The sequence below is a fragment of the Pongo abelii genome, chromosome 5, assembly GCF_028885655.2.
Source record: "Pongo abelii isolate AG06213 chromosome 5, NHGRI_mPonAbe1-v2.0_pri, whole genome shotgun sequence".
NCBI classification, from domain to species: Eukaryota; Metazoa; Chordata; class Mammalia; order Primates; family Hominidae; genus Pongo; species Pongo abelii.
This window is the reverse complement of record NC_071990.2, coordinates 98,058,368-98,077,378: the sequence shown is the minus strand read 5'-3', so window position 1 is coordinate 98,077,378 and position 19,011 is coordinate 98,058,368. Positions and strand designations below refer to the sequence as shown.

The 19,011-nt window shown below is 35.7% G+C and overlaps 1 protein-coding gene across 6 annotated transcripts in view; it reads left to right on the top strand.

Moving 5' to 3' along the window:
• MMS22L (MMS22 like, DNA repair protein) overlaps positions 1-19,011 on the top strand; it is a 148,924-nt gene that overhangs the window by 92,153 nt on the left and 37,760 nt on the right. For all 6 annotated transcript variants that reach the window (XR_008526300.2, XM_009242101.4, XM_054557898.2 and 3 more), the window contains 4 exons: positions 10,371-10,564; positions 15,004-15,154; positions 17,482-17,633; positions 18,459-18,601. Coding sequence is in view for 5 of the 6 variants with exons in the window: in XM_009242101.4 (XP_009240376.3) it covers positions 10,371-10,564; positions 15,004-15,154; positions 17,482-17,633; positions 18,459-18,601 (640 nt within the window). In the remaining variant the exon portion in view is untranslated. The remainder of the gene's footprint in view (positions 1-10,370; positions 10,565-15,003; positions 15,155-17,481; positions 17,634-18,458; positions 18,602-19,011) is intronic.

The following is a 19,011-nucleotide window of genomic DNA, read 5'->3' as shown; positions in this document are numbered from 1 at the left end:
CTAAACCATTTCCTTGAAGGCATCTTGTGATGCTGTAAAACTTAAATTTTAACATCCAGCATGAAAATTTTTATTTTTGTGTGTGTGTGTTAACTTCAGGACTATAACTTGTTGGTCGTAATGATGCTTATGGGTGAAGCTGATGCTTATGGGTCAGCACTGATGCTTATGGGTAGCTCTGCCCATGCTCACTTTTATTAGATGAGAGCATAAGATAACACTCAAGCATTGGAAAAATGTATAGATATAGATATACAAATGTATAGATATATATCTATATATGTGTAGTATGTTGTAATGAGTAATATAGATTCGTATATGTACAAAGTCACACTGCACATACTCATCAGGTTGGGTTTTTTTAATGAAAATATTTCAGAGACAACTAGCATTGTAACATTAGCACGGTGCAGTTAAAGAGCATGTTTAAATGTATAAATGTATTAGGCAATCCTTATAAGCATTAGATTATCTGGGAACAAACCATGAGGAATATATATGTTGGGTATATAAGTTGGTTTTCTCTCATTTCCAGCTACCTTAAAGACTTTACTTGTGGCTCTTTTTGAGATGACATGATCCTCTATGACCTGTTTCTTATCAGTACTATAGTTACATTATACAAATGTATAGTTACATTGTTCCTTATCAATACTATAGTTACTAGCACTTGACTAAAGGTAGTACCATCTACTAGTAATACCACACTGTTTGTGAATCCCTTCATGTACCATGCAATTTCATGTCACTATGCTTTACTCATATTATTTTAACTTTCTGCAACTCTATTATTTTTTCAATTAACTAATATGACTTCTGTAACAGGTAATGGCATGTCTTCTCCAGGAAGTCTTCTTTGAATCCTGTTTTTTACTCTTTACATACCTCTGTGTCAGCACTTAACTGTACGTTCTTTGAAAGAAAGGACTATATTTGATAACATCTAATACAATGCCTCATGTAATTAACAGACATTGACATGTTCATTAAGATTATCTGAACTATTAGGTAGAATGATTCCTAGTCTGATTGTACTCTTTGACTCTAAGTCCAGATTTCCAAAAACATTTTCGATAGTGTTACTTCAATTTTCTGTTTTCATATCAAATTATATCCCCCTGTTATAATTAACTGTCCCTCGTAACTTTCAGTTTTTCTCCCCCAAAATTTGGCAATGACAGGCTGCTCCTTCCTTTCCCTCACAAAATGCGAAATAACTAGCGTTGGCTTTTTCCTTCATAAAGTAACTCAAAATGCACATTAGCTCTTACCTGAATGTTTACAGAAGCTTCTTAATTAGTCTCTTTTATCTTTAGTCAGTTCTTATTCTGACCCATTCTGTTTGTCATTACCTGATTAATCTTTCCCAAAGCACTTTTTTCATTGTATCACCCTCCAGTTCAAAATCCTTCAGTGTCTTCTTACCACTTTAAGAATGAAGTCTTGATTTTTCTTTTAACAGCAGGATTAACCATTTTTGTATCTCTAGCATCAGACATAGTGACTAGCACTGAGTAACTTCTTCTGAAGTGAATGAAGAAAACATATGACTGAACAAATGGAACACCATTTGTATTCTTAAATTTATTGCCTTCCAATGCTACTATAAAAATTCTCTATTATAATCAAAGTGGTTACTTTTTTTTCGTTCTTCAAACACCTTGTTCTTTTATATATTCCTTTTAAGATGTAAATTATATTACACTTCTGCTTTTGTGGCTTGTTATCCACTTTGATTTTATCCAAAGTCCTTACATGGCTTACAAGATCTTACATGATCTGGAACCCTGCCACCTCTCCAGTTCATCTGCTGTTCATCTGTCACCCATTGTGCTTCAGCCACCTTAGACTCCTGGTTGTTGTTCCTTGAGTCTATGAAACTGTGCCAGGCCCAGCTCCTTTGCACTTTTTCTTCTCAGTGGAATATTCTTCCCCATATACCTGTGTGTTTCCCTCCCTTACTTATTCAGTTCTTTGCTCAAATGTCACCTTCTTAAAAGGTGTTTCCTGATCATTGTGCAAGTACAGTGTTCTTGTACAAAGTTCTATCAATCATTAGCCCCATACTATGATTTCTTTTTTATACATAAAGCTCACCACAAGTTGAGGTATTACATGTTTGTATGTTTAATTATCTGTCTCTCATTAGAATATAAGTTCCAGAGGGCAGAGACTTAGTCTGTTTGCTAGTTTTGTACCCTTCTGCTTAGAACGTATGCTGTATGTGTTGAATTAGAGAGTAAGTGATTTGATTTTATATACCTTTGTGTTTTTACTTTCCTCCTTTTCACCTAAACACTCCTTACCTATCCTTTGAGAATCACTTCCACGCCCATTTTCTTGTGCTTCCCCCCAAAGGTTTTTCTCCTCTGAGTTGGTAAAACAATCTTATACTTTGTTTTGCACTTATACCTATAGAGTAAAGGAGTAGTTTTCAATCCTCCTCCATGACAGGATTATGTATGATCTTGTTACTTAGTCTATAAACTGCTAGTTGCATGGTCATTTCCTTATCTGTTGCAGGAATTAAATAGGGCCTATTCAATAAATGAAATAATTATTGATCAGAAAATCAAAGATTGTTTATTGAAAATATATATGCCAGATCTATTCTAAGTGTTTGGCCTTTATTAATGTAATTCTGTAGGTACTATTATTATCCCTGTTTTTTAGATGAGGAAAGCCAAGAAGGTGACTGCCCACAGCATGGTCCACCATGGGATAGCAGCATCTGCCTGTTAGAAATGTAGACCCTCGGCCGAGCATGGTGGCTCACGCCTAGAATCCCAGCACTTTGGGAGGCCGAGGTGAGCAGATCTCGAGGTCAAGATATCAAGACCATTGTAGCCAACATGATGAAACCCCGTCTTTACTAAATAAACAAAAATTAGCGAGGCATGGTGGCACGCATCTGTAGTTCCAGCTACTCAGGAGGCTGAGGCAGGAGAATTGCTTGAACCCAGGAGGTGGAGGTTGCAGTGAGCTTAGATGGCGCCACTGCACTCCAGCCTGGCACCAGAGCGAGACTCTGTCTCAAAAATAAACAAATGAGGCCGGGCACGGTGGCTCACACCTGTAATCCCAGCACTTTGGGAGGCCAAGGTGGGCAGATCACGAGGTCAGGAGATTGAGACCATCCTGGCTAACATGGTGAAACCCCGTCTCTACTAAAAATACAAAAACATTAGCTGGGCGTGGTGGCAGGTGCCTGTAGTCCCAGCTATTCGGGAAGCTGAGGCAGGAGAATGGTGTGAACCCAGGACACGGAGCTTGCAGTGAGCCGAGATGGTGCCACTGCATTCCAGCCTGGGTGACAGAGCGAGACTCCGTCTCAAAAAATAAGTAAATAAATAAAATAAACAAATGAAATGTAGACCCTCAGACCAACTGCATCAGGAGTTAAAAACAAATAGTAAGTATTATGATTAGGCCCAATGCTGAAGATGCAGAAAGATCTTTAGTGAGGCCAAGACATTGGTATTTGTAGAAAGATGTACAGATGATTTTGGTGGTAGTCAACATTGGGAACTACTTACAATAATAACAAGGAAGTGGATCCTTGTTACTACTGTGTTATACAGTGAAATGTAACTGAAAAACGTAAGTAATTTTATACTCATAATCATCTACAAAGTCAAGACTAATGAAAATATGAGGGTAAATTCTAAAAGTGATGACTTTTTACTGGTATGTTTTCATACTAGTGCTAGTTACTGTTTTTGGGACATGGGCAAGCAACTTCATTTTAGGCACTTCACCCCCTTTATTGTATATAAGACAGCATTATTATAGGCATGCTTGGTTTGCTAGCTTCATCACTGGATTCCTGATTTGTTGTTCTTTCCCAGTCTTGCAAATTAACTCAATTTTGGGGCATAGGAAAATTGTAAATTATCACACATCGTTGACCTTTGGAATCCCTATAGAGCCTGGCACTCCCCAGAAGTATTAAACTTTTAATGTGTATGCATCTGGTATATCACCTGGGATTGGCTGTTATACTACTTTATAACTACCTTTATTAAGAACTTACATATGAATGAGTGAATACAGCAATGTGACATTTGGAGCATGTATTATTTATTTGTGTAGTAAAATGGTATTTGAGGCAGCTGTAGCATAGTGATTATGAATTGGGGCATTGAAACTAGACTGTTTGGGTTCAAATCCTGGCTCTGCTGCTTACTAACAGCATGACCCAAGCAAATTACTTATCCTTTCTGTACTGAGATTCCTTGTTTATAAAATGAGGGCAATAAAATACAGATTAAATTAGTTATTAAAGGTCAAACACTTAGAATAGGGCTAGTACATATATTATCATTAAACAGTTTTTAATTCTCTGGCCAACAATAATAGTTACTCTTTATTGAATATGTCTTATTTAATTCTTGCAGCAGATGAGGAAATGACCATCCAACTGCTAATTGGCAAAATAGGATGTATACTTTAGTATGTCTGTCTCCAAAGCTTGTTATCTTTCTAGTGATGTTCGAATGCCTCTGAGAACATGTTTATTAGGATTTAGAAGCAGTAGTGCATATTGTCTTGCCTTATAGTCTATGAAAGTGCATATTATTTTACCTTGTCTACAAAGTACTTTTACCTAAATGCTGTGACCTTAATGCTTTAGCAGCTCCATAGAGGATAGTAGGGCATTATTTCCATTTAACAGATGAAAAACTGAGGCTTAGTAGTTTTCCAGAGTCACAAGCTGATCTTTTCTGGCTTAGACAAGAGCTCATTTGAAGAATTCTCCTTGCATTTCAAGGAGCCCTTATTTTTCTCTGTAATTATATGTGACGGTAAGCATCATTGCCACTGCTGTGCTTTATCATCAAAACAGTCAACAAACTCTTTGCTTTGATTTCACATATTCATTCATTCATTCATCCATCCATCCATCCATCTACCACCTACTCACCCCCTCCTCCACATATGCACAGACACACACATGTACTGGGGCATCTGTTACATGGAGGCATTGCAAAGTATGCTTGAATTGCTACTTGCCAGCCTGGTTTCTCCCTGATAATTTGGGCATGCACAGGATTGGGGCTCAGGATTGAAACTACCATTATCTCAAATTGAGGCTTTGTAAAAGTCTCTTCATACCTAGAAGCTGTTTGTTGTTTTTTCTCAATTTTTTGAAGACAAGATTGGATTAGATGATTTTTTGGGTAACTTCCACTGTTTAAATTTCAGGGTTTTTTTGTTTTTCTGATAATACCATTACCTTAGTTATGTTATATTCTTCCTGGATAATAAGGCAGAGTAAGCCCTGTTTCACAGATACAAGCAAGTATGACAAGAGGATTCAGTGTCTAAGGTTTTTTAGTGAGTTTAGCTGAAGCTAAAATGGTTATAGAGTGTCCTGATTCCCATTTAGTTTTCCATCAGATCAATAAGATACTTGGAATAATTACTCATAGTGGTTTGGAACAACTTTTTGACTTAAAATTTTCCATTATATTTTTCACTAATAAATATTTTTTTAAAGTTACCATGTTTGCAGTAGAGTTAAAAGAGGAATTCAAGTATTGCTGTTATTCCTTATCAGTCGTATTTATTATATTATGCTTTTTCCATGTGATGAAAAGTCCATCAGTAGACAATTTTAATTTTCCTTAAACTTTGAGGCATCATGTATTAGAAATAATTAATATACAACTGTGAATACCAGGAAAGTGGTATGTAGGATGTCATACCTTATTCTGTAAGTTACAGGAGAAACAATGGTATGCCAAGATTAGAAGCGAAAACTATAAGCAGTGGTCCAGTAAGTGTTCCCAGAAGCCTGCCTAAGTTACTAGGGAGGAGCAGAAACTGAGAGACCAGACTGGCAGGTAGAAGTTTCAGGTACAGGGTTCCATGTCTCTCATATGATAGATGCCTCAATAAATTTGTGTGTCTGTGGGGATAAGGTATCTGTGTGGGAGTAGAGAGGTGGGGGCAAAATGGATAAGTAAACATGAAATCAAAGCAAGAAGTAGCAGACAAATAAAAACAGGAAATCTTGGAAAGTGGGGCGAAAGAGCAGTCAGGTGAAAGAATCAGGAAAATACTTGAAGATAATGAGGAAAGCTAAAGGAGGCAGGGTAACTAAGCTAAAATAGAAGCGTAGGAACACCTGGATAATTGGTATGTGAAAGTGTGGGTGTTTATATAGTGTAATGATAGGCTTCTAAAAACTTTTCAGAATGTTATTTCCTGTGGTCTTCACAATAACCCTGTTAGGTGGATATAGCAACAATTGTTCCTATTCTTGACTCTAAAGAAAACAGCGAGTTGGGAGGTTACTTGTTTTTCCAAAGCCACACAGCTCTGGATAGCTATGCTAATAACCATGTTTATTACACAGCATAGTTACTCCTTTTGTCTCAATTTTCTCACATATAAGATTTGAATAATAATTATGTCTACCTCGTAGGATGAGAAACGATGCTTATAAAACACTTTGCATGGTGCTGGCCTCATAGTAAATACCAATAAATGCTGGATGTTGCTGTTATTTCCACCAATGAGAGCTGCAATTTGAATAACTTGACATTCAGCAAATTTATTTTCTACTATACTGTATTGTATCTTTTATAATGTAAGAGAGCTGGTTACATGTGTGTATTTCCTTATCTGATCTTATATTTCCAAACTGATCTTAACGTGAAATCTGTCTTTACTCAAATAAAACAATTGCCAAGTGTTGGGAGATCCTACATCCTTGTGTTATGTCTTTCAGTTTCTGACCAGAAATCACATATTTTTCCTTTTATGCAAAAAATCTACTTTCATATTTCTACTGTTTGTATTGAAGAAGGTAAATAATGTCTCATAAAACAGCCATCACCTAGAACTATATTACGTTCTTTATAATGTTTTATGTATGTTTTGTGTTTTCTTTTACATTGTTACCTCTAGAGACAGAGCTGCTTCTTGGCATTTTTGTAAATGTACCTTCAGCAGATATGCAGTGGTCACATCTAATATAATTTCTTTTTTCAGTAGTCTGTATAATTAGTTTTCTGGTTCAAACATGTAATTTTAAAAAACTACCGGTGACTGCAAGGGGTATTTCTAGCTATTTGGCTATAGTGCAAAAATTTGGTTCTTCCTTCAGACTTCTATTACAGTACACCCTTGGCATTTCCTGTATTTGTCACTCACTGATTTCTTTATGCTTAAATAAATTATTATTATAAGGTCTTAAACAACTTGTTTCTGGTTTAAAATAGCAGATAATCATTTCTTATCCAGACTGAAAAAGCTTGAACATTCAAACTATTGAGCAGAAAGCATTTTGCATATTCCCGGGGATATTAGCTGCTTTTCAAATCCAAAAATACAAAGTGGGTTCACATTTCCAAAACAAGTGTGGTTTGGGGTCATTGTCTTACCCTTAGTTGAAACTTGTCTTAGCTGTTTTAACTCAACCTTGGAGGATGTAATCTATAGCTTTAAAATTTTTTACCTCACACTGGTTTTATTTTTTTTTAATTAATTATTCTTTTTTTTTTTTTTTTGGAGTCAGAGTCTCACTGTTGCCCAGGCTGGAGTGCAGTGGTGCAATCTCAGCTCACTGCAACCTCTGCCTCAAGCAGTGCTCCAGCCTCAGCCTCTCAAGAAGCCAGGACTACAGGCACATGTCACCACGCCCGGCTAATTTTTTGTATTTTTAGTAGAGATGAGGTTTCACCATGTTGCCCAGGCTGGTCTTGAAATCCTGAGCTCAGGCAATCCACCCATCTCAGCCTCCCAGAATGCTGGGATTACAGGTATAAGCCACTGCACTCGGCATTTTTTTTTTTTTTAAACCTAATGGATTCAGAACTTTGAATCCTATCCCCACATTAGCTCCTAGTTATACTCCCTGGTACCTCAACATTTTGTTCTGGAGAGGTCAAAGGTGGTTCACATTTCTTGGCCTTTCTCATTATTGCTTTGAATACATGTTTTCTAGCATCTCTTATAGTCTTTCCTAATGTTAGAATTCTGATGTTGCTCCTGGCCCTTCAGAAGACACAGCTACATGTGGCTTTTCCAGCCCCTTTTCTTAAGCTTTCTGAAATTCCTTTAATTAATTAATTAATTTATTTATTTATTTATTAGTTTTTTTGAGAAAGTCTTGCTCTGTCACCCAAGTTGGAGTGCAGTGGCACAATCTCGGCTCACTGCAACCTCCACCTCCTGGGTTCAAGCAATTCTCCTACCTCAGCCTCCTGAGTAGCTGGGATTACAAGCGTGTACCATCATGCCCGGCTAATTTTTTTGTATTTTTATTAGGGAGGGGGTTTCACCATGTTGGTCAGGTTGGTCTTGAACTCCTGGCCTCAAGTGATCCACCCGCCCTGGCCTCCCAAGTGCTGGGATGAAATTTCTTTAAGTAGAAAGAGAAGATAATTTATCAATGTTTAATTCACTTAAAACTTGTGTGTGTGTAGGTGCATAAGGGTGCATGTCTTAGTGTGTAAAAAGAAAAGTGGGCTTCAGAGTCAGATTTAAGTTCAGATGATGGGGCCAGCCCTTTCTAGCCATGTGACCTTTGGGCATATTTAGCTTTCCTACTGTTAGCTTCATCATCTATAAAGAGGATTAATGATACCTATCTCATAGAGTTCTTCCAATTTTAAAAGAATTTAATTAATTTAAGGAATTTCTGGCACATACATAGAGGTCGATCAGAAATGTTACTCCTTCCTAGGGAATAGGTTTTAGTTAGTAAATAAAACGGCTTTTTTAGAAATGGTGAGCAAAATCCATCCTACTCAAGTACCATAAGTCATTTATTGTCTTTTGAAACCAATATACTTTGAAAAAGCTATAAAGGGCAGTAGAAATGCTGGTATTATTTTACATGGATTCCACTGTGTAGAAATGTACTCTGAACTTTGCTGTGTTGATATAGGCAGTTGAGTTAGTTGCCAGATGGATTTTAGTGGTTTGTTATTTATCTCACTCTAAGATAAAGGAACTGAAATGGTTCTCTAGCCACTAGTTCAAGTTGAAAGCATCTCAAGAAGTTTTTACAGAAAGGACATAGCAGATATTTGGTTAGCTTTTATGAGAATTGCTTACTGTATACTCTTTCCCCAGCCATTTGTTCACTTGTTTTTTCAATATTTCATGTAGTATTAAGTAACATCCCATAATTTTCCAGGAATTCCAATGTAAAGGGGCTCAAGGCCCTAATGTTATACAATTTATACTTAGAATTTTTACTCACTCTTGGGTAGTTATGTGAAATATTCTAAGATATGATCTTATAACCAGCTTGATCTTTTTGTGGGATTGCTTTAGATACATGTGATAGTTCTGTGTTTTGTATAGTTCTTTCATGTATCCACTTCCCCTAAACTGTTTAAAAACATCAAACATCTTTTTTAAAGTACTTAATTATTTTTCTTAGTGGAATGCTGTCTCTATTGAAGGAAGTCTTCTCCATCGTTTCCATTGGTTATTTTTTGCTGCTTTCTGTATAATTGAAAAAAAATGCAAATGTAAATGTATCCATGCATTTATGTCTACTCAGTTGATCTGGCAGTAATATAAATAGAAACAGGAATAATAGCATGGTTGTACATTTAGTTTTAAATAATCATATTATCAGTGGGTGCACAACATAAATGCCTTCTGTTCCACATCACTAAGAAGATCTCTTATTTCCCTCTCTTTGGTAACCTCAATTTACTGCACATGTTTCTATTAAGGTCTAGAGATATCTAAATTTTCGATTGAATTAATCAGCAAAGGTGAGTAAATGATTAATCAAAATTTGAGGCAGTATCGAATTATGTTTTATTATTTTATGAAGAGTAACTTGTTATTGTATATTACTGCCTACCAAGTGAGAATGATTATGAATCTTTTGGGACCAAAGTAGTAAGATTGTATCTAGCATAGTTTTGTCTACTACACAAGGCCTGCGTCTTGTAAACAAGGAAAGTATTTTCATTTAAAATACCACACATAAGCCAGATATACTTACCTTCCTCTTGGTACATCCATGTCCTAAAGCCCTCAGGAGAAAATGGTTGAAAAAATTGTTTTCATGTCTAGATTTTAAGTAAAAATCACTTGTCATGTATGAGTTGCAAAATGCAGACCTTCATTCTGAAGCTGCCTCTTTCTCATTTGGATCTGACATATTAAAAAGCATATAATTAATGGTTGACGTTAGTAATTAACGTTAACTTTATGATGCTTAATATGCCATCATTCATCCATCAAACAACCAGAAATGCATAATGTCTTGGCATAAAGGTTTTAATTATATAAAATGTTTCTCATATGATATAAATGGAAAAAGCTCAAACTGTAGTTTAAGATTTTTGTAAGCATTTGTTAAGGGTGTTAGCTGTATTTTTATTTCTTTTTAGGAGTATGCATCAACAATTGTGTCAGGAACTTCAAAGGGACAATGTGGACCTATTTGTACAGTCTTCATTATCAGCTAAAGAGCGCCACCTTGCTGCAGTTGCCAATGCACTGTGGAGACACTTCTTTTCATTTTTGAAGAGTCAGAGAATGTCACAGGTAGTGCCTTTCTCACAACTTGCGGATGCAGCTGCAGGTCAGCATTAATTATTAATTTGCTAATTTCTCTTTTTGCAGACTCTTTGTCAGTATTTTCCTGTATTTTCTTAGTAACAAACTTGTATAGCTAACGTTTTGTCAGCCAGAAAGATGAAACAAATTACATATTAATAAATTGGGATCCTTTGGCTTATTTATTACTAAAAATTCAATGATTGTTTACTAAAAATAAGATAATTTTCTATCCTGAAAATATTGAATGTACATAGCTTTTCTTATGCATGTAATATTTTGGAAGGTAAACTAACATTTGATTACGTGTGATTCAAGTAGTTTATTTTCAAATTGTATGAGCAAATATATAGGTATAAGATGAAGTTAATTTGTGTAGAGAGCAAAAGAATATAAAATAAATACCACTTCAACCCCAAGAGGATGAGATCAGAATGACATTGAATATATAGGATGTTATTGTTCTGACTTCTACTAGATTCTACTTTAAGTTGTAATTTTTACTTAATTTGATTATTAACCTAAAGACATGTCCTTAGGCTTTAGGGGACTCTGGATCTCATGAAATTATAGGCAAGAATTTGAATATATGTGCATATATGTCATTTCTAAGAAGAGGCCATTGTCTTCTCAAGGGGGTATTTTGCTCAAAGTATGTTAAGAAGTATTGGAATAGACAGTGATTAGTATGGTAACTCCATGTACTTGAATGAAGTCCATTTAAAGGTATTTAATTTATTTTTAAATAATAGTTTTAAAAACCTAAGATTTAAACCAACATTTATCCTAGTGTGTGCGAGGAAAACTGAGCTTAAAGCACTGTGTGAAAGACTGAATGATTTAAATTTGAAAAGATTTTGAATTCTGATAACAATTCTATAATTAAGACTTTACGATGATAGATTAAAGAATTGTGACAGGACAACAATTTTCCAACTACTGTAATGTCTATGAAAATAAATATTGATATTCAACCAGTTTAAGCAGTCATTAATAGATGATATAACTTGTATACATGCATCATCCCAACTGCCAGTCAACAAAAATAATAATGCATCAGTTCAGTCAGTGCTGTCTTAGATGCTGAAGATAAATGGTATACAAATAGAAAGCAAAATATGTGGACTTTGGCTTTGATTTGAAATAAAGACTTGATAGTTTAGGAGAGAGTGATTTTCTTCATTTAAAAAAAGTTACTGAATACCTAATTTAATAGGCATTGGAGAGATACTAATGGAGAAGAAGGACAAGAATACTTGTTCTCATGGAGCTCATAATCTAGTGTTGGGGCATAGGAAGACCACTAAATGAATAAATAGTGTAATGTGTGGTGATAAATGCTGTGGGAAAGAGTGGAATATAGGATAGGAATACAGAAGGCCAGAGGCAGTTGTAATTTTAAATAGAGTGGTCAGGAAGGCCCAAGTAAGTAAGATTTGTGCCAAGAACTGAAGGAGATGAGAGACCATGCTTTGCAGAAGTCTGAAGGCAAGAACATGTCTGGTGTGTTTGAAAAACTATAGGGAAGCAGTAAAGGCTCATGTGGAATGAGAAAGGGAAAGAGAACTAAGAGATGAATCAAGAGGTAAGGGAGAGCTAGTTTGTGTTCTGCCTTGTCAGTGGTTATAAAGACTTTTGCTTTTACTCTGAGATTGGAAGCTGTTGAAAAGTTTTGAGCAGAGGAGTGATAAGAGTCCTCTGGCTGCTAGGTTGAGGCTAGACTTATAGGAAGACTAGGCAAGGGGAAAAGCAGGAAGGCAGTTAGGAAACTATTGTAATAACCCAAAAATGAGAGCTGTGGCTAGAGTGGTGGCAGTAGAGGTGGTGAGAAGTGGTCAGGTTTCCCATCTGAAGAAAGTATTTTCAAGGTAGAGCTGACAGAATTTGCTAAGTGGGTAAGATACGGTAACCAAATAGATAGAGGAATTAAGGGTAACTATAGCCATTTGCTGAGATGAGGAAGATTGACGCAAGAACAGATTTTATGAGGGAAGACTAACATTTTTATTTCGGTAATTTTTTTTAAGATGTTCATTAAATCCAAGTAGACATGTTAAGTAGGCACTTGGATAATGATCCTAGAGTTTAGGAAGAGGTCCAAGCTAGAGATTTGAAGTTGGAAAGCATCCATATATAAGTAATTCTTTAAAACCATGAAACTGGATGAGATCACCCATAGAGTAAGTATGAATGAAAAGAAAAGTTTGAGGACCAGGCCTTAGGGTATTCCTTTGTTCAGATTTGTAGGGTCAGGAGAAACAAGAAAGGAGACTGGAGAGGAATGAAGGTAAGTTAAGAAAAACCAGGGAAGTGTGGTACCCTGGAGCCCAAGGAGAGGAAAGTGATCAACAGCTCAGTTTCTACAGATGGATCAAGTGAGATAAGGTCTGAGAATTAGTCATTGGATTTAATAAGAGGGAAGTCACTGGTGACCTGAAAGAGCAGTTTGTATGTAGTGGAGAGGCAAAGGCCTGATAGAAGATGATTCCAGAGAAAATGTGAAAAGAGGAATTGCAGACTGCAAATTTAGATTAATCTTTTTGAATATCACTGTTTAAGAGAAGTAGAAAAATGGAGATAGTAGCTAGAGGGGTCAAAGAGGAAGGTTTTTTTTTTGTTTGGTTTTTAAATAACATGGGAGACATTTCAGTATATTTAAAATGCTGACAGGAATGCTCCAAAGTGAAGGAAAATTACATGGTACAAACAAAGTCACTTTTGTTTTAGTGCCAAGAGAAAATGGGATCTTTTAGAGAACTTGGCCTCAGTTCATCTCCAGTAGCAGAAGAGAAGGCCGAATAAGTGAGCCCAGATGAAGGCAACTGGGTAAATGTGGTAGCAGCTTGTGATAGTTCTCTTCTGATGTTTCTTGTTTCTCTGTGAAGTATTTAGTCAGTCCATCAGCTGAAAATGAGGAAGGGGCAGAAGGTGCTGGCTGTTGGTGAAGAGTGAAGAGAAGATATGCAATTGTACCCTAAGAGAATAAAAGACTGAATGGACTAGGGAAATGTCATAGGAATGCTGGCCAATTATAAGAGCCTACTTGAAGTCTGTAGTCATCAATGTAAAGTGGTATCAGTCAGCATGGTTCTTCTTAGGCCATTTAATACTGGTACACGTGGGGAAAAGGCCAAGAGTTTGAATTAAACAGGTGATGATTTTTCCAGGCCAGGACACAAATCAAGAAAGGAGCAAGAGTTGGTAGTATAAATGAATGAGTATAATAATGGACCATGCAATCAAGCGTCCTAAAGAGGGACAGGGACGGCATGGAGACAAGGAGGGATGAGGAAACCGTTGTAGGATCATTGGATTGTAGGTCCTGATGGAATCAAAGAATTATTGGAGTTGGGGGAGAAGAGGAAAGTTGGAAAGCTAGTTTGGAGTCAAAAATTGGGGTACTTTACAATTGAAATTACAGAGATTGTAGTTACTGGTAATGCCAAGGTCTCTGGGTATCAGCATGGGAGTGAATGGCTGACGTAGAATGGAAGATAGATTCATTAAATCAGAGGAGTTCAAGAAATCAAGAGTCCATGACACTGGAGAAAAATAATCACAAAAGATTATGGCAGGAATGCTGTTGGAGAGCATGATAGTGAGCTACAGTCTACAAAGAATGAGAGGAGGAGGTGAACTAGGAAGTAGTAGGTAAATGCAACAAAGATAGTGACTAATATAGCCTGATGATATGAAATTCAAAGCTAGCAATTTTAGGGAGGAAGAAGGGAGAATAGTCTAGAAGCAGCAATGTGGACCAAGGAGTAATCTCACCCTATTGGTAGATCAAGTGGTATACGGGGAGTGGAAGAATAGACAGCCACCTCATTTCAGAAAGCTGCATAGGAGTTCTTAATAAATAATGTATTGACAAACAAATTAATATCGTACAAAATGAGTTTATGGGTTCCCAAGAGAAATCACAAAATAAAACATATTTGTTTAGCATGCTTAACTAAGGAATTCTAGTTCCTAGACTTTGTGGGTTCTCAAGGGAGTGGAGTGTCATTGATTGTAGGAGATCTCTGTTTAATAGAAGAGAATGTCCAGTGTCTAAGGTGAGAATGAACTGTTCACCTGTGGCAGATGACAAGTAAATTTGCTTCCTTGGAAGACTAGATGCTAGACATTATTTTATAAATAGGTCTTTTGAATGGTGGAGGCACATTAGCCAAAACCTCAGGCATAGAATTTGTAATTAGAGGGAGCCATTATAGATCCGTAATGATAATGCAGAAATAAATTCTTCTAGGCCTTTCTTGGAGATGTAGATGCTACAGAAATTTCTATGACAACATGAATTTGTTCAGTTTTAGCTTTTTGTTTGCTCTACATTTCTAAGTAGAACATTTTATTATTTGGTACTTAAAAAAAAAAACACTTGTTATAATTGGCCGGAGGTGTGTGGGTCAGAAATGGTTTTTAAAGATTCCTCACCTTAAGTTTCTCTCATTTTGAATCTAGACTTTACTTTGCTAGCAATGGACATGCCAAGCACAGCTCCATCAGATTTTCAGCCTCAGCCAGTTATATCAATTATTCAACTTTTTGGTTGGGATGATATCATCTGCCCTCAAGTTGTAGCAAGATATTTAAGTCATGTCCTGCAAAATAGGTACGTGCTTTTATTTCAGGCATACACATTAATGCAAACCTGTGATAGATCAGTATCCTAGGAAGCTAAGAATTTTCACAAATGAGGACTGATCTCTACTACATATACTCTCACTTTGTCAGGTTTTTGCTTTCAGATATATCAGCCTTTTGACAGTAGTAGTACTAAGAACACTAACTTATATTTTGTGGCCTGCTTTAAAAAAAAAAAAAGTTGTTTGTTAAGCCCTTTCAAAACTGTTTTTGTAAGACTGCCTTATCATCATCCTGAAGTGACCTTTCTATACATCCCACTGTGAAAGAAATTAACACATTTATTATTACTGAATATGTAAGATACTGGTATTTATTAGTTTTCGATTTAATGATAGCTTTCCTTTTTACTGCTAGATTTTTAACTCTTAACTCACTCTTAACTCATGAGATCATGAACAAGATACTTCACCTGAGCAAGTATCTTGAACCTTATCTATAAGTATTTCCTGCCACATTACACAAGAGATCTGAGGAACCTCATTGGAAAAAAAAATAGAATAAATAAAGTTACAATAGAAATAGTGTAGAGTGGTCAGGAAGACTTGAATAAGAACATCAAGATGAGGGAAAATAAATAAATATACAAGCCTAAGAGGTCTTAGTCCTCTTTTTAGTAACAACTGCTTGTAGAGTGAGAGAGCATATGTTCATGACCACTTCTCTGTTTACTTTTTCTAGGGTTTTTATTTTTATTCTACTTGCCACTTTCTTCATTACTGTCTCACGTAGCTAGTTAATAAGCCCTTGCTTTTCTCTTGGTAGCCATATTCTTTCCTGTCTTCGTCCTTAGCATAAACCTACACATACATATGTACACATGTGTAGGTTTATGAGATCTTAGTCCTCCTAGGCCTGTGTATTTACTTTATTTTCCCTCATCTTAATGTAGTTTTTGTCCAAGCTGCCGATCAGTGGAAATGAAGAGAGATGTAGTTGGTGAGCTAAGTCTTTTCCTAAAGAAGCTTCAATAAGCAGTATCATTAAGTATACATTTTATCATTGGGCTTTCAGTTGTAAAGTAAGAGAGTTCAAATTCAGTTGGATTACTTTTACAATCCCTTCCAGTTTGGGAATTCTTTAATAGTAATGAACATTTATATTATGTATTAAAGACTTTTGCTGAAATAATTTGAAATAATTTCCACTTAAAAAATAATATTGTTAGCGTATTAGTAACATTTGAAGAAACTGAAATGCAAAGGTGTTGTATAGCTTTGGGAAAGTTATAAGGTAATAAATGACCAGTCTGTGTTCTTCTTCATTGTGTACTTTTTTATGACAACTTATATTCAAGGTATTTCAAAACATTTTTAGAGTTGTGGTTTGTATGAATTTTAAAAATTTTGGACATTACATAACATTTTATATTTAGGTTAAGACCATCCCCATCCTCTCTGCCCTGACTAATGAATGGGTTAGAAATCAGATTTAGTGGCCAAGCGCGGTGGCTCATGCCTGTAATCCCAGCACCTTGGAAGGCTGAGGCAGGCAGATCATAAGGTCAGGAGATCGAGATCATCCTGGCTAACACGGTGAAACCCCGTCTCTACTAAAAATACAAAAAATTAGCCGGGCATGGTGGCGGGTGCCTGTAGTCCCAGCTACTTGGGAGGCTGAGGCAGGAGAATGGCATGAACCCGGTAGGCAGAGCTTGCAGTGAGCCAAGATCGCACCACTGCACTCCAGCCTGGGCAACAGAGCGAGACTCCGTCTCAAAAAAAAAAAAAAAAAAAAAAAAAAAAGATACCAGGTTTAGCTAGCCCACTGTCTTCATATAAATAATTATTTTTTAAATCTGGCAAATGCTATTTTGGAATTCTTTGTGAGGTAATTTTTAGTAACAACTCTCCGTATAGTGAGAGAGCATACGTTCATGACTACTTCTCTGTTTACTTATTCTAACGGCCACTGATTTTTATTCTACTTGCCACTTCCTTCATTATTATCTCACCTAGCTAGTTATAATAAGCCCTTGCCTTTTCCTTGGTACCCACATTCTTTCTTGTCTTCTTCGTTAACGTAAACCTACACATATGCCATCAGTGGAAAAAGGAAAATTGAAAATTATAACATTAAAAATGAAAAGAAGGATATTTGTTTAACATCTTTTTGAGTTTATCTGTAGTATTCATTTTCAACAATTCATGCCTACGTTAGTGTGTTTGTCTGAAAAATAAATGAGGCCAAGGAGTTTGCAGGAATGTTAGAATGTTTTTCTTTACTTCTTAATCTCTATACTCAGTAAACATTGTTGTTTTTGTTTTAAAAATATTTGTCAATTTGTTTTTACAGCACATTATGTGAAGCACTTTCTCATTCAGGCTATGTATCTTTTCAAGCCTTAACCGTAAGATCATGGATTCGTTGTGTTTTGCAAATGTATATTAAAAACCTCTCTGGGCCTGATGATTTGCTCATAGATAAAAATTTTGAACAGGCAGTTGGTAAGTAAGTGTAGGTTTTTTGGGGAGGATGGAGGTATCTATGGAAAGCTATTTGCTGTCTAGATCATTTGTTATGTAAATTAATAGAAAATATACAAAATATTCGTAATTGGGTATGAATACAAGCAGAACTTTATTTCCTTTTGTAGCCTGTTTCTTTGTTTTTGTTTTTGTTTTGTTTTTTTTATTTTCCTGTTACTATATATGACAAACTTCTCTGCTATAAAAGATAAAAGAACTTGTTTCCTTGGAAGCCAAGAACAGAAATTTGCTCCTCAGGTGACAAGGTATTTTTTTAAAGAAACTGATCATGAAAAAAGTAGAACTCTGAAGCAAATAACCAGATATCACACTGTGAACACCCTAAAAAGAAAAATACCCAATTATGAAAAATTATCTCCCATTTTATATTAGATATTTTGCCTTTCTTCTGCTTTACAAGTAGTCATTGAGTGATATCTGTACTTTTTAAAAAATGTCCCATGCAGTTCTGTTGTCTGTAGGACATGTCTTTTCCCAAAGCTATTGTTTGTGGCCACTTGTTAATTTCATGAAGGTTGGCCGGAAAAAATCCTCCAAATTTACTTTAATATTTTATTATATCAGTTGGTGTTACATGAATAACTTTTGGGGCAAGGATGTTCGTGAGAGAAATTTAATTTGAAGTCCTTGTGTGGAAATTTGAATTTTAAACGAAAGCATGTCATAAGTGAAGAATGCTGTATTACTTCTCATATATACATTATATATATGTTGTATGTGTGTTTATGTATATAGTATGTTATATAAATTGATATAACAAATACTATTTTACTATTTTAACAGAAAAAGAGTACATGAAACAGTTGGTTGAACTGACAAGGTTACTATTTAATCTCTCAGAAGTAAAGAGTATTTTCTCAAAGCCCCAAGTTGAATATTTATCCATCTCAGAAGACCCTAAAAAAGCACTTGTTCGATTCTTTGAGGTATTTATCATTTATTAGTATAATTGTCCAGATTAATTACAATTAATTTTCAGAAAAACCTGAAGTATTCTTAAAGTTTTTCTATAAAATGAATTTTTATAAATTGAATCATATTATTGATTGCCTGCTATTATAAAGTTCTGGAGGAAGAAAAATGTGAATCTAAGGTATAGTACAATTCACACTTAAGGACAGCAGAAAAATTACATTAATGAAGAATAATAAAACTAAAGAATATGGCAAAAAAGCTGTACTCTAAGGCTAATCTAAATTATAGGAATATTGACACAGTTGCTGGACAACCTCATTGTTCATATGCTTGGGAACTGAATATCCTTATAAACATTCCATAATACTCCCACCTTAGTGTTTATCACCCTGTAGCGATCAGTGTGGGCATAAGCACCATC